Source organism: Urtica dioica, chromosome 5 (genome assembly GCF_054948205.1).
Source record: "Urtica dioica subsp. dioica isolate 48M chromosome 5, U.dioica_male_clone48M_v1_H2, whole genome shotgun sequence".
NCBI classification, from domain to species: Eukaryota; Viridiplantae; Streptophyta; class Magnoliopsida; order Rosales; family Urticaceae; genus Urtica; species Urtica dioica.
Genome location: NC_142760.1, coordinates 24,822,635 through 24,845,047, shown reverse-complemented (window position 1 = coordinate 24,845,047; position 22,413 = coordinate 24,822,635). Strand labels below are relative to the sequence as shown.

The window sequence follows — 22,413 nt, the reverse complement described above, 5'->3', positions numbered from 1 at the left end:
ACTTTCGTGGTTGCTCGAGGTGCCGAGGAAAGAAAGAGAGACGTGCTGCGAGGGGAGACGAGCGTTGCAAAACTTTCCACAAGCTTCTTCAAAGTTCAAGCTTCAAGAAAGGTTAGTAAACTTCTAGCTCATATTGGGTTTTAATTACATGTACTTGGACTTGTCTAGGTTAGTAAAAACTGTTTTACTTGTAAAAGAAAATTTTTAAAATTCCGCCGCTTACCGAAGCGTTAATTATTTTCTCAAACCCTAGATCGATTCCAACAAATGGTATCAGAGCTATGGTCAAAGAGATGCATGTACATGTTTTTAAAATTATGAGCTTGAAAATCGTTTTCGAAAGTTTACTAATTTTGTGACAAGTTAGAATTGTAATCTTAGATTTTTTTTAATTTAATGCTCTTGCCTTTAAATTAAAAAGCATGTTGATTTTCTATGAGTTTGGGATGTTTTTAAAACACATTAGAATCAGTTCTAAAAATTTTTAATTTTTTATATTGAAAAACGTGTTTTAAAGGTTTGAGAAATTTCGAGTAAAATTTTGTGACTAGTTTTGATATCTTGCTAGTTTCTTATTTTTACTTGAATCGTTTTATGCATGTTGTTATTTCTTTTATTCTATGTTATTACCCTGCTAATAAAACACAAATAAAATCTTTAAACAACATCTTAAAACGTTCCGTTACACTCAATTCTTTTTCGCACCTAAAAAGGACCAAGCTTTAATTTATTTCTTTTTCTTCGAGCTGGAGTAAACCCGCATTAAAAGTGGCATAACTCACTGCTCAGAAATCGAAATTTAATGACTCTTGAATCAAATTAAAGCTCTGTCTATCCTCTGTTCAATGCCACCGGTTTCGGCGGAAAAGGACATCGGAGCCGCCAGATATGGCGATTTTACTCCGAGGTGCGCGGCTGTCTGAAACTCCAGTTTTTTAGAAATCCGGATTTTCAAACCCCACTACCATGAGTTATAGAACTCTAATGAGAAAATTTTCATGAGCAAAAATGTTTTTCATATGATTATAAACATGATGTGTAAGATTAAAATGTTTTGATTTTTGAAAGTTTAATTGAAATTGAATTTTTACAAAACTAGTTTGAATTTTGAAAAACCGTTTTCACTTTCAAACTTGAAAATATTTTGTCATCCAAATCAAATAAATTTTCAAAATGTTTTCAAAACTATATCTATATCACATATGTTCAAAATCTATATGCTCTTGAAAATTTGAGTGGGAGGTCTCCTTGTAGACAAGCCGAAAAATAAAAAGATGTGTAATCTCAAACTTTCAAGTGTTCGAGTGAGTTGAAGTTCACACTTCCCTCACGCACTTTCCCGAAATAGAAAATAGGAAAAGATCGAGTATGTACCTTGTGCCTTTATGCACTAATACTGCTCTGAACATGTCGATCTAGGATTCTCTTCTAGTTGTCCGCTCTGTCGCTCTCTAACTAGGAAATTTGTTTCCGAACTTAAAAGAGTCGATGAACCAACTCCAAAAACTAAGTGGGAGGGTTATACTTGTTGTTTGTAACCCACGGTCCCCAACACTAATGAAAAGTGCAAGTGTCGCCGGACTAAGAGTCACCCTCGTGGCCCTCTCTTAAATGAGAGTACTCAAGGGCGCTTTGCTCTGATCATTGCTCAATGAGCTACGTCCGAGAGTGAGACGATGATGACAAGACCTCCCCTCGGCGGATTGTTTTTCAAAGTCAATCTTTTGGACTAAGTGGTTGGTTACACACTTAGACTCAATCCCTAGTAATCCTCCCTCGAGGCCCTGCGAAAGGATGTGAGTGATCAAACCAATTTACAAGGTGGCTAGTCAAAATTGATGTATTGACATCTTGGCTATGCATTAATGATGAGTCATTTACTTATGAAAGGAGACTCGTTGCGGCCTTCCCTCGAAGGAGTAAAGTGTCATTTCGTTCATAACACCTTTGGATTTTATAAAGTCTTAAACAAACTTAAATCCTAAACCAAAGACTAATCATAAACTTGTTTCAACTTTTATAGGCAATATGTCTCCCAACTCTCTCTCTTTCATTCTTTCCTCGAACAAACTCGAAAACGAAAACTACATAGACTCGAAACGTAACCTCGACATAATACCTACCATTGAAAAGCGCAAATGGGTACTCACCACCCCGTGTCCTCCTCTGACGAATGATGATTCAACTCAAGAGGACAATGACGCCTTAGCGGCCTGGCTTCGATCCGATGAGATTGTGAGGTGCTATATCTTGGCATCTATGAACAATATGCTGAAAGAGCAACATCGTGACATCGAGACTACCGCCGAAATGCTCTACAATCTCCTTGAGATGTTTGGAGGGCAAGGACGTCAGACAAGGCAATAAGCAGTCCAACAGTTTATGAACTGTCACATGAAGGCTAGGACTCCTGTTGGAGACTTTATGATACTGATCATTAGTTTTATGAATAAAATGGAAATCCTAGGATCTAAGATTGATGGGAAGAATGTCATAGATATGATCTTAGAAACTCTCCCCGCATGTCTTGATACCTCCAAGATGAACTACTCCATAAACAAGCTAGAGTACACTGTTACCAAGCTTATAAAGGAGTTTCACACTGCTGAAGTTCTCACTAAGAGAAAGAGGAATCAAGGAGAGGCACATGCTACTGAGCAAAGAGCCTCCGCCTCTGGAACTAAGAAGAGACCTCACAAGGCCAATAAAAAGAACTGTCCTGCCAATCTCAAAGCAAAGGAACATAGTATTGTACTAGTTACCGAAGCATGCTTAGTAGCTGATAATGTATCAACGTGGATTCATGACTCCGCTGCTACTAACCATATTTGTTGTTCCTTGAATGGTTTCAAGAAAACCAAAAGCTTAGAGGAAGGCGAGTTCTGTTTCAAATGGGGTGATGGGAGCCTGGTGTCTGCAAAGGCTGTGGGATCCGTGACACTGTCTTTTGAAGACCGCACTTTAAACTTGAATAATGTATATTTTGTTCCTACCTTTGAGAAGAACTTAATATCCGTTGCTCGTCTTCGTGAGCAAGATTATTGTTTAAAGTTCATTAAGAATGGAATTCGTATTTCGTTTCCTGATAATTCTTTTGTCACTGATGCATGTATGAAGAATGCTCTTTTCTACATCTATCCCACTCAACCTTCTCTTTTAGACACCGAAATAGATAACGATCTAATTAGGGAGCCAAAGAGGATCAAACTTTCTGAATCCTCCGATCTAACAAAATCAACATACCTCTGGCACTTAAGACTTGGTCATATCAGTCTAGACAGGATTAAGAGACTTGTGAGGGATGGTCCACTCCAAGCCTCTGCAATAGGTTCACTACCTACTTGTGAATCCTGCATAGAAGGAAAAATGACTAAGCGACCTTTCTCCGATAAGGGTCGAAGAGCCACTGAGTTGCTGGAACTAATACATTCTGATGTATGTTGACCGCTCAACCAACAGGCACGTGGAGGATACGAATACTTCGTTATCTTCACTGATGATTACTCAAGATATGGGTTTGTCTATTTGCTTAAACACAAATCCGAGACCTTTAACGTATTTAAGGTCTTTAGGGCTTTAGTGGAAAAGCAAACTGGCAAAGTGATCAAAACCCTTCGATCTGATCGAGGTGGTGAGTATATGTCTGGAGAGTTCGATGACTTTCTTAAAGAAGAAGGTATCGCTTCTCAGCTTACCGCACCTGGCACACCTCAACAAAACGGAGTGTCAGAGAGAAGAAACCGAACTCCTATGGAGATGGTTAGATCAATGATGAGTTACTCATCACTCCCGCTTTCCTTTTGGGGATATGCCCTCGAAACAGCTGCCTACATTCTGAACCAAGTTCCGTCCAAAACGGTTCCTGGTACTCCTTATGAACGATGGACTGGCCGTAAAGTGAATCTTGGCAGCATCCGAATTTGGGGTTGCCCTGCACACGTGTTGAGGCAAAAGACTTGCAAGTTGGCTAGTAGGTCAGAATTGTGCCTGTTTGTGGGATATCCAAAGGAAACCAAAGGTTTTACTTTCTATAGTCCCGAGGACGATAAGACTTTCGTTAGCACGAATGCTCGTTTCCTCGAGGAGGACTTTATGAAGGATGCGAAACCTAGAAGCAAAATTGTGCTTGAAGAAAAGTTGGGTGAGGAAGCTTCTACCTCATCTGTAAGAACTGTTCTTACCCTAACTGAAACACAACCTAACTCATCAGAATCTCGTCAAGTAGTACTTCGACGTAGTGGGAGGGCTACTCAAAAGCCTGACAGGTACATGTCTTATGGAGACTCTCTTGTAGCCGTCTCTGACATGGATGATCCTGTTTCCTATAGCCAAGCGATGGCTTGTTCTGAATCAAACCTTTGGCTTGACGCCATGAAAGTTGAAATGCCCTCGATGTATGTCAACAATGTCTGGAAACTTGTAGACATTCCTGAAGGGATTAAACCCGTAGGGTGTAAGTGGATATACAAGAAGAAAATGGGTCCTGATGGGAACGTCGAGACGTTCAAAGCACGACTTGTGACGAAGGGTTATACCCAATAAGAAGGGATTGACTATGAAGAAACCTTCTCACCAGTCGCGATGCTTAAATCCATCCGCATACTCCTATCCATAGCAACAGCTCTCGACTATGAGATCTGGCAAATGGATGTCAAGACAGCCTTTCTGAATGGCAATCTTGACGAGCGCATTTACATGGCTCAACCAGACGGTTTCGTGGATAAAGGTCAAGAGACCAAGGTTTGTGAGTTGCTTAAATCCATTTATGGACTAAAGCAAGCATCTAGGTCATGGAATATTAGATTCGATGAAACTGTAAAGAGCTTCGGCTTTGAACAGTCAATAGATGAGCCTTGTGTTTACAAGTTAATACACGAAGGAAAAGTTGTGTTTCTGGTACTATATGTCGATGATGTACTACTCATTGGTAATGACGTGGGTAAGTTATCTGAGGTTAAGGTCTGGCTGGCAAAGCAATTCGATATGAAGGATCTAGGAGAAGCCGCGTACATTCTGGGGATCCAAATCTTTCGAGATAGGAAAAACCGGACCCTGGCGCTCTCTCAAGCATCTTATATTGATAAGATAATGGATCGATACTCGATGCAAGACTCCAAGAAGGGCCAAACACCCTTTAGGCATGGAGTTTCACTCTCTAAGGACCAGTCTCCCAAGACTGCACAAGAGATTGAAGACATGAGGAAAATTCCTTACGCCTCTGCCGTAGGAAGCCTCATGTATGCTATGCTTTGCACTAGACCTGACATCTGTTTCGCCGTTGGCGTAGTTAGCCGTTTCCAATCCAACCCTGGACCCGAGCACTGGATTGCTGTTAAGCATGTTTTTAAGTATCTTCGAAGAACTAGGAACTTGATGCTTACATACTCAGGTACTGACCTGACTATGACGGGATATACCGACTCCGATTTTCAAGCGGATAAGGATTCCAGGAAATCCACTTCTGGATCTGTGTTCATCCTTAATGGTGGAGCTGTTGTCACGACCCGCGACCTCTCGTCGCCGGTTCACGAGCCGCGACGGTGGGTTACGTCACAAGTCACAACGTCACTATAATAATATATCTCATATCCACAGGAATAACATTATATAACCATAATCAACGCAATACTTATATTAAACATAATACGATAACATATAAGTATTATAAGTCGTTATATAAAACCTGGGTAAATTTTTCGTTTTTCTCAATTCAAACTTTGAGTCTCACTACGACTCTAAATATTTACATAACCGCTCTTGGGTTTACGTATAATTACAGGAAATAGTTTTAGGAGCGTAGTTTACGGAAGGCGTTCAACAAAATATAGTTATAACTATAGAAGAGGTTGATCCCGAGTGAGTCTCCACTAGCCCAAAGGTCAAGAGATACACGTCCGGTCTTCGTCTTCAGTTCTGTTATTCACATCGCCGTCTTGCCCTTCTCTACATTACCAAGGGTCATAAAACTATGAGTCGATTGACTCAGCAAGTGGGAGTCTAACTTAGAAAATAAAGCGACTAAATGCCATGTGATATCATGTGACGTGCAAACAAGCAAATAATAATGCATGGATGCAAATCTAACAAGTCTAGAGCATGACTCTTGTGTATACACTTTAACTAGAACTTGTCGTCTTTAAGGTTACACACATCCCCCGCTATAACATTCAGAACGACAAGAGACCAGCCTTAGACTTCGAGCAGCAGTCGTCCGGCGGCCTAAGAGTTTTAACGTCTGTCTGGGATCCACTAATGGTACCAACTTCATTCGGCGTCGGCGCAACCCCCAGGCCCTCATAGCCCGTCAAGGTGCGTCCTTCAGGTCCTCATAACCTGGCATTAAGATCGGGTGCGACTCTTGGTCGACTTCCCGATAAATGAGTACTCAGCGCCATCCCCCAGGCCCTCATAGCCCGTCAGGGTTCATTTCGTTTTGGTACCATCGACGCAACAATTCTTTAAGGTTCGGGTACTCTGCTGCACTCAGAGTACACACCTATGCTACTTACAGGAGAGCGACTCAGGATAAATCCTGAAACAAATTTCATTTCCCTTTTATGCTCGTTAGTGTTTTAGGTTGAAGACTCGGGATATGACTCCCGGTACTTCTACCCTCGATTTGAATTCGAGAGTTAAACACGGCTCTCCTGTCTCCCCCGTTCTAACGGGTCAATCACAGCCTAAGGAAATTATATCACATATCAGAGGCTGGGTTTCACAAATCTCATGTTTGAACTTATTGAGCGAACTCACGCTAAGTTTTCAGGAAAAGCGGCCGAAGCCTTAATCTTTGAGATTATTCGATTTTAAAGCTTTTCCTATTCTTGTTTACTAACAAACAATAATGCAAGTAAACAGGGTTATTCCCTTGGTATGTAGTTGACTTAAGTCTCCACACTTACCCGGAAAAGATCGTCTGAAAATTGGTTGACTTCCGGAGTTTCCTTGCTTTTCACGCTTCCCGAGACTCTACACGTCCTGGAGCGTTAACACGTTCTGAAGCGTCGAGAAACTAAAACCCAAAGTTGAAATCTCATCAGTCAATGATCCGAAAGGTGATGACAAGCTTAAGGTTCGTTATCGGGATTCACTGCAAGTCGGTTCAGGGGTTCGAGAATTTAATTCACTTATTTCTCGGCTTTTCGGAATCTAAACTTATTCAAGACTCATACGAATTCGTACCAGAGAATGAGTACGAAATAAAATCCAAATCCTTATTTTAACGAGTCTTAAATAAATTAAAGAAATAATCCGAAAATAGTACAAACCGAGAATTCTAAATGAATTAACCAAAATTAAATTCTCGAACATCTCTTAATTAAATAATTGATAATCCTTGAATACAAATCTCAAATCCAAAAATCAAGACTCGAGTCTAACGCTACAAAGCGATAAACGACTCACGAGTGAGATCGAGCTTTAAAAACTTTTTCTGAATTCACTATACTTCGGCTTCGACGCGTTCAGTTCTGCCGGCTCTCGCTCGATTCTATCCGATCTGTGACTGAGCTGTAAAATTCAGAAAACAAACATCGCGATCAATTCCCAAAATCAAGTTCCCGACTCGAAACGAACATCTAACTCAAACCTCAACGTCACAACATTTCCAACTTGTCATAAATTCTCAAACATGTCAATAAACCATATAACTTGTCAACAAATCACTTTAGTTGACATAAACTTCACATTTCTATCTCAAAAACCACTCATAAAAACCGAGCCTACATATATCACATCTCAAATCCCTTTCATCAATTCCAAATCAAATCACGATAATCAAAATGAATCACATACCCAAAACAAGTCTCACGGCCAAGTAAACTCACGGCCACAACAAAGAACCACACGGCCATCATCAAACCAAAACCGAGTTCAAGCTTCCAATCAAATCATCAACATCACAAATCAAAAATCTCAAGTTCAAATAACAACTAATCACCCTCAATTCTTCAGAAATCATCATAGAATTCGAAATCCCCAAATCAAATTCCAAATCCCTAAACATCAAAATTGATTTCGGAGAAGAAATTTCCTCACCTTGCTTGCTATGAAATCGATCTCCTCGGCACGTTCTCACTTGATTTCCGGTGTCCTTCCTCGGTCAGCGGCCACGGCGACTCGACGGCGGCGACTCTTCTCCTCGGCGAGGCGCGCGCGCGGTGGCTGTGAGTTGCGCGAGAGGCAGAGCGACGAAGGAGAGGAAGACGAGGAAGAAAGAAGAAAGGACGAGGTGGTGGTGGCTGAGTGGCGCGGCTGGTGGTGAGCGGCGGCGATTGAATTTTTTTTTTTTCTTTGTTCCTTCTTTCTTGCAGGTCGCGCGATAGTGAGGAAGAGAAGAAGATAAGTTTCTTCTTTGCACGTGAAGAAGAAAAGAGAAGGGGAAAGAACATTGGAGAAGAAGGAAAATAAATTATTTATTTATTAAATTCACTTTTCCTCCATCTTCTAAAATCAACCCCACTCTCACGTTTTTATTCTCAAATAGCTCCAAACACGTTACAATCACGTCCTTGTCACAAAATTTTGTGACTAAAACCCGTACTCGCTCGAACTTTTAATTAAGTTATTCAAACCGAGACTTTCCTCGTTCATTCTTGATTAATTTAAATATATTTAAGGTTTCTCGGAAATAATTCTCGTCCTTGAGAATTTATTTCTTAAATTAAATTCCGGCATATTTCCTCGGAAAATAATTTATTATTCGAGACGAACTCGATAAATCCTTTATTTATTCCGAGATTTTCCATCACCTTAAGATAATTTAAATTAACTCGATAAACTTCAACGTCTATAACTCATTCAAGAACTTACTTGTAACACACGAAAGCTCATTTATTAACCGTAAATTACAAACGGCGAGATTCAAAAGTTTATCCTTTACAATCCCTACCCCCTTAAAAGAGTTTCGTCCTCGAAACTTAAAATAGAGTAGGGTACCTCTTTTGCATCTCACTCTCGAGCTCCCATGTAGCTTCCTCTACAGCATGCCTCTTCCACAAAACCTTGACCAAAGGGATGGTCTGGTTCCTTAAGACTTTATCTTTGCGATTAAGAATCGCTACAGCTGGCTCTTCATATCTGACTTCAGGAGAGATCTCAACCTCTTGCTCTTGTAGAACATGCGAAGGGTCAAACACATACTTCTGTAACATGGACACGTGGAATACATTATAAAGGTTGGGCATATACGGCTGCAACGCCAAGCGATAAGTTGTCTTGCCTACACGCTCAATGATCTCAAAAGGTCCAACATACCTTGGACTGAGCTTCTCTTTCTTTCTAAACCTCATAACTCCTCGCATGGGTGAGATCTTCAGAAAAACTTTCTCTCCGGCTCCAAACTCTAGAGGTCTTCTATGTCTGTCAGCGTAGTTTTTCTGACGACCTTGAGATGTCTTCATCTCGAACCTTCAATTGATGGTATCCCGAACGCAAGACAATCTTTGAGAACGATGTCGCTCATGTGATCAAAAAGATCGATTATCCGTAGCAACGGATACTTGTTCTTGATCGTTACTTGGTTCAACCCACGGTTGTCAATACAGAGCCGTAAGGAACCATCTGCCTTCTTAACGAACAAGACAGGCGCTCCCTAAAAAAAATCAAGGAAATCTCTAGCAACTGGAATCTCATGCGGCTGTGGTTTGACTGTCTTCGTGACGTCTACCACGCTTGCAAGGTAACCAGTGCAACCCTGATGCATCATCTTCACGGCTTTCAGCGCCGATACGATCGAAAAACTCGATTTTCGAGAGGAACCTTGGAACTACAGCGTTCCAAGTCCTGGATTCTTGAACAGAACCAACTTCTTTCGGCAATCTATGATTGCATGGTGGGTATTTAACCAGTCCATTCCAAGAATTACATCATAGTCTACCATTTCCAATTCTATCAAGTCTGCTTTCATCATCCGGTCATGAACTCAGATGGGCACATCTTTATACCAACATAATGACTGGTACTTTTCTCCAGAAGGCGTAGCCGTAACGAACGGGTACGAGAATTCCTTCTGATGCTCACCTAACTGATCAGACTTCCTAGATGCGATGAATGAATGTGTGGTTCCTGGATCTATCAATGCATATGCAGAGAAAGAATTCACGAAAATCTGACCTGTGATAGTGGTGGACGATCCTGCTCGCACTTCATCTTCACGGATGGAGAAGACTCTGGCATTGGCTTTCGGTTGCTCTTTGGGTGCAGGGGTCTTCACTTCTGGATTCTCACATACTCGGGACAGATGTCCCTCTTTCCCGCATCTGAAACACACCAGCGCACGAGCATAACACTCTCCCTCGTGCGATCTGCCGCACCTTCGGCACACGGTCATCTGATTACTTCCAGAGGTCATAGGCTTCTTATTGGGCGGCCCTGACTGTCCGCTATCTTCACGTCCTCTGTTCTGGTTCATCGACTGTGATTGATTTCCAGAACTTCCTTGAGGCCGATAACTCAAGCCTTGTTGGGACCTCATTCCATCTCCTCGATGTGGCTGGTTATCCCATCCTGATTGGGATCTGAATCTTCTCCTTGATTCGCTCTGCTTTGGTCCAGCAGCTTCAGAAGGTGTTGCAGTAGTTGGTTTCGGTGCAGGAGTTCGATCACCCTCGCGCCAACCGGCAATCCGCAAAGCTCTTTGCACGGCGTTGGCGTAAGAACGAGGTCCATCATCTCCGCTATCCACTTGGCTCACGATATCCACATTGAGCCCGTGCATGTATTTCATCTTTCTAGCCTGATCAGTAGGGACTAGGGAAGGAGCGAACCTGGCTAACGTGTCGAACTTTGTCGTATATTCTGATACTGACATTGAACCCTGGTGTAGGCTCATGAATTCGCGTACCTTGTTCGACAGGTTAGCTTCACTCAAGTACTTCCCGTGAAAGAGATTGAGAAAATGAACCCACGTCATTGAGTGAACATCCTCAGTCGACGCCATCACCTCCCACCAGCCCCTAGCCTCATCCTCCAGTTGATTCACAGCGCAAGCCACTCTCTCGGTATCGGACAGCTGCATGTAGTTGAGGATCTGCTGCATCTTCTTAACCCAGTTCTCCGCTGCAGCTGGATCCCCATGGCCGTCAAACGTCGGAGGCTTCTGCTTACGAAACCTCTCATATACTGGCTCGCTCACAGGAGGAACGACGTCAGGAATCTGGAAATTGAGCTCCTCAGGAGGCTCTACATGTACTGGCGGTGGATTCTCTTGTCGTTCTTCTGGAACTGGAGGCGCTGGGTGTTGTGGAGGAGGCGCATTCAGCCTCGTTAAGAGTTCTGCGATCGTGCGGTTCTGCTCCTCCAGCTGCTGCGCGAGCCTTAGATTCAGCTCATCTCTTTGGGTCGCGTCAGCAGCTTGTCTCTCCAGCGTGCGTCTGATCTCCGCGAGATCCGCCGCTGTAACATTCTCGGCATTTGTTGGGTCTCGCCTAGGGCCCATGCCTTCTTAACCTTCACCTGGTAGAAAGCATAATCAAATCTCAAATCATAACATCGAGAATGCGAGAAAAGAACATATCAACACACGATCATATCTCAAAACGAGATCTCATAAACATTTCTCATATCTACATCAAGTCAAAAAGATATATACAACCTGCATTCATGCCTTTACTATTTACACGTCACATGGCAACTATCGCTATCTACACAAATCTATAGACTCCCAGAAAGAGACTAGCATTTCCCGAGGCTTAGTCAGACGGGTTTCAAAAAGGGTACTCATGTCGCTGTTTACTAACTATCTGCGTCCTACGAACAAAGAAGGCAACAACAAGCACAACATGATCCCACAATTCGTACCAGAACGTGTATCTCAAGTCTACATGAAAGGTTAAACCTGGGCTCTGATACCACAAAACCTGTCACGACCCGCGACCTCTCGTCGCCGGTTCACGAGCCGCGACGGTGGGTTACGTCACAAGTCACAACGTCACTATAATAATATATCTCATATCCACAGGAATAACATTATATAACCATAATCAACGCAATACTTATATTAAACATAATACGATAACATATAAGTATTATAAGTCGTTATATAAAACCTGGGTAAATTTTTCGTTTTTCTCAATTCAAACTTTGAGTCTCACTACGACTCTAAATATTTACATAACCGCTCTTGGGTTTACGTATAATTACAGGAAATAGTTTTAGGAGCGTAGTTTACGGAAGGCGTTCAACAAAATATAGTTATAACTATAGAAGAGGTTGATCCCGAGTGAGTCTCCACTAGCCCAAAGGTCAAGAGATACACGTCCGGTCTTCGTCTTCAGTTCTGTTATTCACATCGCCGTCTTGCCCTTCTCTACATTACCAAGGGTCATAAAACTATGAGTCGATTGACTCAGCAAGTGGGAGTCTAACTTAGAAAATAAAGCGACTAAATGCCATGTGATATCATGTGACGTGCAAACAAGCAAATAATAATGCATGGATGCAAATCTAACAAGTCTAGAGCATGACTCTTGTGTATACACTTTAACTAGAACTTGTCGTCTTTAAGGTTACACACATCCCCCGCTATAACCTTCAGAACGACAAGAGACCAGCCTTAGACTTCGAGCAGCAGTCGTCCGGCGGCCTAAGAGTTTTAACGTCTGTCTGGGATCCACTAATGGTACCAACTTCATTCGGCGTCGGCGCAACCCCCAGGCCCTCATAGCCCGTCAAGGTGCGTCCTTCAGGTCCTCATAACCTGGCATTAAGATCGGGTGCGACTCTTGGTCGACTTCCCGATAAATGAGTACTCAGCGCCATCCCCCAGGCCCTCATAGCCCGTCAGGGTTCATTTCGTTTTGGTACCATCGACGCAACAATTCTTTAAGGTTCGGGTACTCTGCTGCACTCAGAGTACACACCTATGCTACTTACAGGAGAGCGACTCAGGATAAATCCTGAAACAAATTTCATTTCCCTTTTATGCTCGTTAGTGTTTTAGGTTGAAGACTCGGGATATGACTCCCGGTACTTCTACCCTCGATTTGAATTCGAGAGTTAAACACGGCTCTCCTGTCTCCCCCGTTCTAACGGGTCAATCACAGCCTAAGGAAATTATATCACATATCAGAGGCTGGGTTTCACAAATCTCATGTTTGAACTTATTGAGCGAACTCACGCTAAGTTTTCAGGAAAAGCGGCCGAAGCCTTAATCTTTGAGATTATTCGATTTTAAAGCTTTTCCTATTCTTGTTTACTAACAAACAATAATGCAAGTAAACAGGGTTATTCCCTTGGTATGTAGTTGACTTAAGTCTCCACACTTACCCGGAAAAGATCGTCTGAAAATTGGTTGACTTCCGGAGTTTCCTTGCTTTTCACGCTTCCCGAGACTCTACACGTCCTGGAGCGTTAACACGTTCTGAAGCGTCGAGAAACTAAAACCCAAAGTTGAAATCTCATCAGTCAATGATCCGAAAGGTGATGACAAGCTTAAGGTTCGTTATCGGGATTCACTGCAAGTCGGTTCAGGGGTTCGAGAATTTAATTCACTTATTTCTCGGCTTTTCGGAATCTAAACTTATTCAAGACTCATACGAATTCGTACCAGAGAATGAGTACGAAATAAAATCCAAATCCTTATTTTAACGAGTCTTAAATAAATTAAAGAAATAATCCGAAAATAGTACAAACCGAGAATTCTAAATGAATTAACCAAAATTAAATTCTCGAACATCTCTTAATTAAATAATTGATAATCCTTGAATACAAATCTCAAATCCAAAAATCAAGACTCGAGTCTAACGCTACAAAGCGATAAACGACTCACGAGTGAGATCGAGCTTTAAAAACTTTTTCTGAATTCACTATACTTCGGCTTCGACGCGTTCAGTTCTGCCGGCTCTCGCTCGATTCTATCCGATCTGTGACTGAGCTGTAAAATTCAGAAAACAAACATCGCGATCAATTCCCAAAATCAAGTTCCCGACTCGAAACGAACATCTAACTCAAACCTCAACGTCACAACATTTCCAACTTGTCATAAATTCTCAAACATGTCAATAAACCATATAACTTGTCAACAAATCACTTTAGTTGACATAAACTTCACATTTCTATCTCAAAAACCACTCATAAAAACCGAGCCTACATATATCACATCTCAAATCCCTTTCATCAATTCCAAATCAAATCACGATAATCAAAATGAATCACATACCCAAAACAAGTCTCACGGCCAAGTAAACTCACGGCCACAACAAAGAACCACACGGCCATCATCAAACCAAAACCGAGTTCAAGCTTCCAATCAAATCATCAACATCACAAATCAAAAATCTCAAGTTCAAATAACAACTAATCACCCTCAATTCTTCAGAAATCATCATAGAATTCGAAATCCCCAAATCAAATTCCAAATCCCTAAACATCAAAATTGATTTCGGAGAAGAAATTTCCTCACCTTGCTTGCTATGAAATCGATCTCCTCGGCACGTTCTCACTTGATTTCCGGTGTCCTTCCTCGGTCAGCGGCCACGGCGACTCGACGGCGGCGACTCTTCTCCTCGGCGAGGCGCGCGCGCGGTGGCTGTGAGTTGCGCGAGAGGCAGAGCGACGAAGGAGAGGAAGACGAGGAAGAAAGAAGAAAGGACGAGGTGGTGGTGGCTGAGTGGCGCGGCTGGTGGTGAGCGGCGGCGATTGAATTTTTTTTTTTTCTTTGTTCCTTCTTTCTTGCAGGTCGCGCGATAGTGAGGAAGAGAAGAAGATAAGTTTCTTCTTTGCACGTGAAGAAGAAAAGAGAAGGGGAAAGAACATTGGAGAAGAAGGAAAATAAATTATTTATTTATTAAATTCACTTTTCCTCCATCTTCTAAAATCAACCCCACTCTCACGTTTTTATTCTCAAATAGCTCCAAACACGTTACAATCACGTCCTTGTCACAAAATTTTGTGACTAAAACCCGTACTCGCTCGAACTTTTAATTAAGTTATTCAAACCGAGACTTTCCTCGTTCATTCTTGATTAATTTAAATATATTTAAGGTTTCTCGGAAATAATTCTCGTCCTTGAGAATTTATTTCTTAAATTAAATTCCGGCATATTTCCTCGGAAAATAATTTATTATTCGAGACGAACTCGATAAATCCTTTATTTATTCCGAGATTTTCCATCACCTTAAGATAATTTAAATTAACTCGATAAACTTCAACGTCTATAACTCATTCAAGAACTTACTTGTAACACACGAAAGCTCATTTATTAACCGTAAATTACAAACGGCGAGATTCAAAAGTTTATCCTTTACAGCTGTTGTGTGGGGAAGTATTAAGCAATCTTGCATTGCTGACTCCACAATGGAAGCAGAATATGTGGCTGCTTGTGAAGCATCCAAAGAGGCTATATGGCTTAGAAAATTCCTTAAGTATTTGGAAGTTGTTTCAAACGTCGACGAGCCCATGACCCTTTATTGTGATAATAGTGGGGCTATCGCTAACTCAAAGGAACCTAGAAGCCATAAGCTCTCTAAAAATATTGAGAGGAAATACCATTTGATTCGAGAGATCGCCCAGCGCGGAGACGTGGAGGTGAAGTAGATCTCTGGCAGATCCATTCACCAAGGCCCTAGCGAACATGGTCTTCGACCAACTTCGAGAGGGATTAGGCATGTAGGACTACTCACATCTTCTTTGAGTCAAATGGGAGTTTGTTGTCAATGGTGCCCACAAGAAGAGTAGTAGTGTCTATTTATGTACATTTGATGTCATATAGTCTTACGAAGACTCTTGCTTGTAATTGCTTATTCATTTAATAATAAAGTTGAAACGTTCATTCATTCTTTCTTTGTTTGAAGCTTTATGATAAAACCTTAGTCTTTTAGTCCATAAACAAACTTAACAACTTACGAAGAGACAAATGTAGATTTGCATGAACAAACTCTTCGTAGTTTGCTTAAAACGATATATTCGCAATCTTAGGGTCAAAGGACTATTGACCTCAGTACGATTGTTAGAAGAATCTATGATGTCTGGTTATGAGGCATTGAGAGTTGGTGACTCTATAGTTCTTCTAGGTATCTTCCGAAGGTACTGAATTGACCAGTGCACTTCTAGAGGCAATATAAGAACAAACCATTTAACCTCTTATGTCTCGAAGTCACTATGTATGAATTGCATCATGCTTACCTTAATCCTGATATGAGACATGCCATTTCACACCTTAGTATTCTCATTTGAGAAAGTCAAAGTTCGGACTCACTATGTAATTTCGAACAAGGCCTATTGGTGAAGTACTAAGTTGTGAGTCTGTCATGAGTAACTTTGTGAAGTTCTCATAGATATGGAATTCATGTACAAGATTGCTGAAATGCAATGTATGTCACCTCATGCTTTGTTCCTTGGAGTGTGAATAAATGAACTGGCCAGTGTCCAAATTGAGTCCTGACTCTTTTGGATGAAACAATGTGACTTGTTAGCTCCTCGTCAATACATTGTTTCTAACTTATTCACAAGCGACAAAGGAGTTGAGGAAATAACAGCTAGAAGGGTAAAATGGTAATTTAGTAAATCCCGACTAGCTGATGACATTCATGAAGGGTAAACATAGATAATATTCAGTGGATCCGCTCATCATAATTTGGTTGAATTCTTGAGTAGAAAATAAATTCATTTGAACCGAGAGATTTTCAGTGTCAACTCTTTAGTGGAGTCAGTTGGCATTAAGCTAAACTTGGAAAAGGTTTGTGAACTTTTGAGTCCAAGTGTTTAGCTCAAGCTTTGTTCATTTGGATCCATGAGGTCACTGTCACGAATCACATCGATTAGGAATAGTTAAACTAGAAGCTAAGTCAAAACAAAAACGAGACAAGTTTTACGAAAATTGTCAAAAGGGTATTTTAGTCTTTTTGGACATAGGACGAAATGAATGTCAATAAATTATTTTTGACATTGTCATATGATGACAAATGAAATAAATATTACTCAGCCATATTAGTGTAATTGGGCCTTGAGGATTAATTTCATTTCATAGAATTTTACTTGAAAATTCTTAATGGGCTTTTCTTATGTTGTCATGAACAATTGAAGAAACATTTAGAAGCTCCTTCTAGAAGCTCAAATTTCGTCCAACCCAAGGAAAATAAGGCTGAATTTCGTTCATGCCATAGTGGGAAAGAGAGTTTATTTTGTGCATTGATGTATGAAGATACTTGCCAAAAGAAAAAGAGGAAACAAATTTCCTTTAGAAGGAAAGTGCATTTTCGGCCAACTAAGAGAGAACAAATGAGGAAACAAATCCAAGGACTTGCATGACATGTCATGAACGTCCAACATGGGTAGAAAAGAGGAAATAAGATTTGCTCATGCCTCCCCTATAAATAGAGGCCTCATCCCGCTCATTCTAGTCATCCCACATAAGTTAGAGATTGAGAGCTTCTCTCTCTAGACCTTGTGGCCGATCCTCTCTCTCTCCCTCTAGTTATTTTCGGTTTTTGTTTTGGCACCTAGGTCCTCATTTGACCTAGTGGTTTTAGCTCTTCGACTCTGAGACTTGTTCTCGAGTCGTCGTGTTTAAAAGTGCCCACTCACTAATTCCTTTATTTCGAGTGATTTAGTGATAGAAACTTTCGTGGTTGCTCGAGGTGCCGAGGAAAGAAAGAGAGACGTGCTGCGAGGGGAGACGAGCGTTGCAAAACTTTCCACAAGCTTCTTCAAAGTTCAAGCTTCAAGAAAGGTTAGTAAACTTCTAGCTCATATTGGGTTTTAATTACATGTACTTGCACTTGTCTAGGTTAGTAAAAACTGTTTTACTTGTAAAAGAAAATTTTTAAAATTCCGCCGCTTACCGAAGCGTTAATTATTTTCTCAAACCCTAGATCGATTCCAACAATAGTGGCCGGGATATAAAGCTCATTGTCAGTGGTGGCAAGTTGATCCACCATATACTAATCATTTTCATAGTATAAAAAATCAACCCTCCTTGAGGATCGAGAGTCGGCCTCAGGTTCGGAGGGATTGCCATATCCGGGTGCGAGATATCCTTATATTTATTGTAATGTGGATTGTTCTCAACTAAAAGCATGAGTTCTCAAGTTTTGTGTTAAGAGACTGGTGTATATGATGTTGCTCCGAATCTGTGCACCGACCCACATAGGACTTAGAATTGATGGGATAGGCACGGCGTGCTTTGAGATGAGCTAATGAAGAATGAATCATGAAGAGAATAGTGTAGCTTCAAATATATGAAATTAGTATGTAGAGTATGTTGAGAGATATCTTTAATACAATTTTGCAATGTCGTTCAAAAATAACTTCTATGTCCACATGTGCGAAGCACGTTCTATATCGTAGGTATAACAAATAAGAAACTTGACATGACTTATTTTCACAAGCCAGCATATGGGCAAACAAAAAAAAATGCATTACAAGACATAACTAAAAATGCAAAAGCAAATTTATACAAACATTGACACGTGGTCTAACAAAGAGCAATTCATATAACAATGTATTTTCACAACAGAGACGAAGTTGGTAGAATAATAAACTAAGTGATATAAAAGAATGGAAACGTTCAAAGTGACATCATATTCTAACCATTCTACAACAGATTAATAGTAGTATTAGACATGCTAAAAAAGTAGAACAACTTACATATACACTCTACACGGCCCGGTTCTTGGGCTTCGTGGCATTGTCGTTGTTGAGGGTGTTGCCATCATGAGCTTGTTGCAAGTTAAGCTCTTCACCGTCAGAGTGATTTTCCTCTTACCCCTCTGGTTACGCATTTTGTGGTCCCACAGGAATTAGAGCTATCGAGGGGTAGAAATCGCAAGATATCAATTCTCATCGGTCACAAAGAGATCGTGATGGTAGAGATCGATCACAAGATATCAATTTTGAGGAAGGTCGATTCTGATGGCAAAGATCAATCTCATTGGTCACAAAGAGATTGAGGCGAATGGCCAAGATATCCAAGGAGCCTTAGAGGATGATTCTAGGTGGCAATGAACCTTCGAGGAGTGGCTTCCTTCCGTGAGATTGAGTGGCTTGACTCCTTGCTCCTTTTTCCTAAATCAAGTGATGAAATAGAAAAATAACAGGATGTTCATCTTTGTAAGATGAAGAGCTTGAGAATATGCTTTCAACAAGCGCTTGGACACGTTAAGAGGGATGATAATAAGGCATATTGTAGAGCCAAAAATTGTAAATGAGTGAATGTGCGAACAGTGTTAAGAGTGATTTTCCTTTGATTCTAAAGAGAAATGAAGGGAAATGCATTTCTTTTTATGATATTTATGGTGTTTTGGAAGGGATGTAGTAAACGATTGGGGTTTTTGTGGTGAGAGTATATGATGGAGAAATAAGGTAACAGATGGAGTTTTGTAGTGAATAAGGTGATGGGAAAGGAGATATGGTGTTCATGATATGATTGATAAGAGAAGTATGGTGTGCTTGGTGTGATGGGAAAATGAATATGGTGTTGTTGATGTGATGGAAGAGAGAAGTATGGTGTCACTACAAGAAATATGACATTTAGCTACAAAACTATTAGCGACGATTTAACCGTCGCTAATATGTCGTCGCTACTCATACTATTAGCGACGATAAGATCGTCGCTAATATAGTATGAAAATTTGGTGCAAAAAATTCCAAAGTTTGGCGGCAAAGACATTTAGCGACGATATTATCGTCGCTAATTAATAATTGTCGTCGCTAAGTTCGCGGGAAACTATTTAGCGACGATATTATCGTCGCTATATTGTTATCATTTCATTTAGCGACGAAAATATCGTCGCTAATTATGTTCGAATTTTAAAGACTGAAAAATCCCTCCAATAATATTAAATAAAAAAGAATTAGCGACGAAATTGTCGTCGCTAAAGATTTATGTAACCAATTAGCGACGAGAATTTCGTCGCTAATTATTTTCGAATTTTGACGAAAATTGAAGAGGGAAAAATCCCTCCAATTATATTAAATCGAGAACAATTAGTGACGGTAATATCGTCGCTAATGATTTATGAAACCAATTAGCGACGATATTATCGTTGCTAAATACCTGGTAAAATGTAAGTTAATTTAGCGACGATATTTAAACATTTAGCGACGATTATATCGTTGCTAAATGTCTTTAAAACCCAGATCGCAGATCCCCCATTTCATTTCATGAGCCGTGCCCTAATTTCTTTTTCTCCGATTCTCTCCCTCCCTCCCTCCGCCGCGCCATCCTCAGCCGTGTGACGCCGTCCTCCTCCCTCTCCGGTTAGGTCTCTCTCTCCTCACTTCTCTCTCTCTCTCCTCACTGTTATCTCCGATCCACAGGTTCCCCACGTTCGCCGAGACGCTGCTGACGCCGTTCCCCGCCCACCACCGATGCCGTTTCCCGGCCGCGGACGCTGTTCCCCGCCCGCGACGCCGTTCCCCGCCCGCGACGCCGTTCCCCGCCCCCCGACACTGTTCCCCGACCCACCACGCGCGGTATATATAAATATGCATATATATTATTAGGTATAAATATTTATATATTTAAATTAGTTATATATATTTATATTAGGTATAAATATTGAAATTAAGTATAAATATTTAGGTAAATTAGAGATATAATTTTATATATATATAATTTAGGATTAGATATATAAATATTAGAGATATAAATATTTACATGTATAAATATAAATATATGTAAATATATGTAAATTAAGATTAGAGATTACTTATGAAATAGAATTTTGTGAGGATTCGTAATTAAAATTGAGTAGGTAAACTTATGTAAAAATGAATAAAAATTGAAATTGTAATTAATTTTGTTAAAGTTGGTTATGGATTATGTATTTTAGTAATCGAACCATTGAGGTTCGAAATATTGTTAGTTTTAGGATGTCTCTATGCAGGTTTTAAAGTTAAAGGCTTGATGCCGGGTTGTTAAGTTTATAGGGGAGGTTCTGCCGAAATTTCGGTAGGATCATTTGTTTTGAATTTCAGATGGCTACGGCTACAAGAGCGGGAGGCAGCGGAGGCGAGGATTACTACTTATCCCGTCTCCCGAATTATTGCGAGTCGGCGCCCGTACGCGATGGCGTCGAAGAAGAAGACGAGGATATCAAACCGGCCGTGCGTGGGCCGACGCTCGGGATTCGATCTAAGCGTGCACGGCGCCCCGGAGTAAAGGAAGTCGTTATTTATAACGAGGAGTTTCAGTCGTTCTTGCAGCCAGAGCGAGAGACGGATCCGGATCTCGTGACGTTCGCGAACACGCTCGGGTTGGTCGTCCGAGACAAGATCTCGCCTACGTTAAATATGTGGTTACTCTTTTATTATACAATTTATTATTTACGTGTACGTTTATTTAAGTTACAGGCCATACAAGCGAAGAACAAGGCGAATTGCGCGAAGAAGAAGACGAAGACTCGACAGGGGACGATTGGGTTCTCGATCCACCGCATGAAAAACGTAAGTTTTATGTTTATATGATACATCAAATCATTAAAACTATCTAATACTTGAAATTTTATTTACATGCATAAGAGCGCCGAGACTGGCGCTTTCGAGAGCTTGTTTGTGAACTACAAGCGCCAACATCAGTCCGACAAGTCCGAATGGCTGATTGCTGAAGCCTCCGCACGTTATGTAAGTTTATATTTATTTTGTCTTATTTTTCGATTAATATATACTAACTAGTTAATTATATCAGGATCGATTGGTCGATAGGTTCAACACGGTGCGAGCGGAGGCTGACCAACAAGGAGCGAACGTTGATATTGCCGTCCTAGAGCAGCAGGTGATCCGCGATATTATGGGTTCGCGGAGTGATCACTTGACCGGCGTCGGACGCTTGGTGCCACAGGGAGCGCGGATGGCGGCTGAAATCGTTGAAGTCTACGGTTCGGAGGCTGGGACTTCGCATTCAGGATATATCTCGCAGGAGGTGTTCATGTCTACCTTCGCCTCGTTCGCCGAGGCAATACAGAGTCTGGTGCCCGACCTCAACCTGAGCTCGTTTATGCCCCAATTTCCGCAGAGTTCGCAGCAGGCTCCTTTGACCCACAACCAGCAGACTCCGACGACCGGCGTCCACACTCCGACGGGAGGCCAGTAGACTCCGACAGGCGGCCAGTATACGACTCCCGACGATAGCCAGACCTCCCACCGTGGCCGTCCGAGTCTGTCAGCTGATGAGCACATTATTCCGTCGAGCCTTGCAGAGTATCAACGCCAGCAGATTATTTCACGTCGAGGCGGAGGAAAAAAAGGACGACGACCCAAAGGTTACAGCTAGTCTTTTATTAGATATTTTATGTATAGAAGATTATTATTTACATGTATTTTTACATATTTCTCGTTTATCGAAATCGTAACTGGATTTTATATATAAGTTGATTTCGATAATATAATTTGATTTTTATTTGATTTTTATTATAGAATTTCATAAAAGAAAAAAAATTAAAAAAATTAATAATTACCGACGACAAAGTCGTCGCT

At 41.0% G+C, this 22,413-nt stretch overlaps 1 protein-coding gene and 2 long non-coding RNA genes across 3 annotated transcripts; all 3 read right to left on the bottom strand.

Moving 5' to 3' along the window:
• Window positions 1-5,688: 5,688 nt before the first annotated feature.
• On the bottom strand, window positions 5,689-8,426 carry LOC149397647 (uncharacterized). The gene is made up of 4 exons (XR_016297178.1): window positions 8,038-8,426; window positions 7,405-7,509; window positions 6,903-7,012; window positions 5,689-5,943 (listed from the first exon to the last, which is right to left on the bottom strand). It is a non-coding gene; the product is annotated as an uncharacterized LOC149397647 (long non-coding RNA).
• Window positions 8,427-8,918: 492 nt separating this feature from the next.
• Window positions 8,919-9,401, bottom strand: LOC149397646 (uncharacterized). The gene has a single exon (XM_089614304.1). It carries the CDS (start codon window positions 9,399-9,401, stop codon window positions 8,919-8,921), a length of 483 nt encoding a protein of 160 aa, XP_089470430.1.
• A 2,651-nt stretch (window positions 9,402-12,052) lies between these two features.
• On the bottom strand, window positions 12,053-14,790 carry LOC149397645 (uncharacterized). The gene is made up of 4 exons (XR_016297151.1): window positions 14,402-14,790; window positions 13,769-13,873; window positions 13,267-13,376; window positions 12,053-12,307 (listed from the first exon to the last, which is right to left on the bottom strand). It is a non-coding gene; the product is annotated as an uncharacterized LOC149397645 (long non-coding RNA).
• Window positions 14,791-22,413: the final 7,623 nt, after the last annotated feature.

What these genes read in the sequence shown, in the direction of transcription:
- LOC149397646 (XM_089614304.1), bottom strand. Translation starts at nt 9,401, where the DNA reads ATGAAGACATCTCAAGGTCGTCAGAAAAACTACGCTGACAGACATAGA.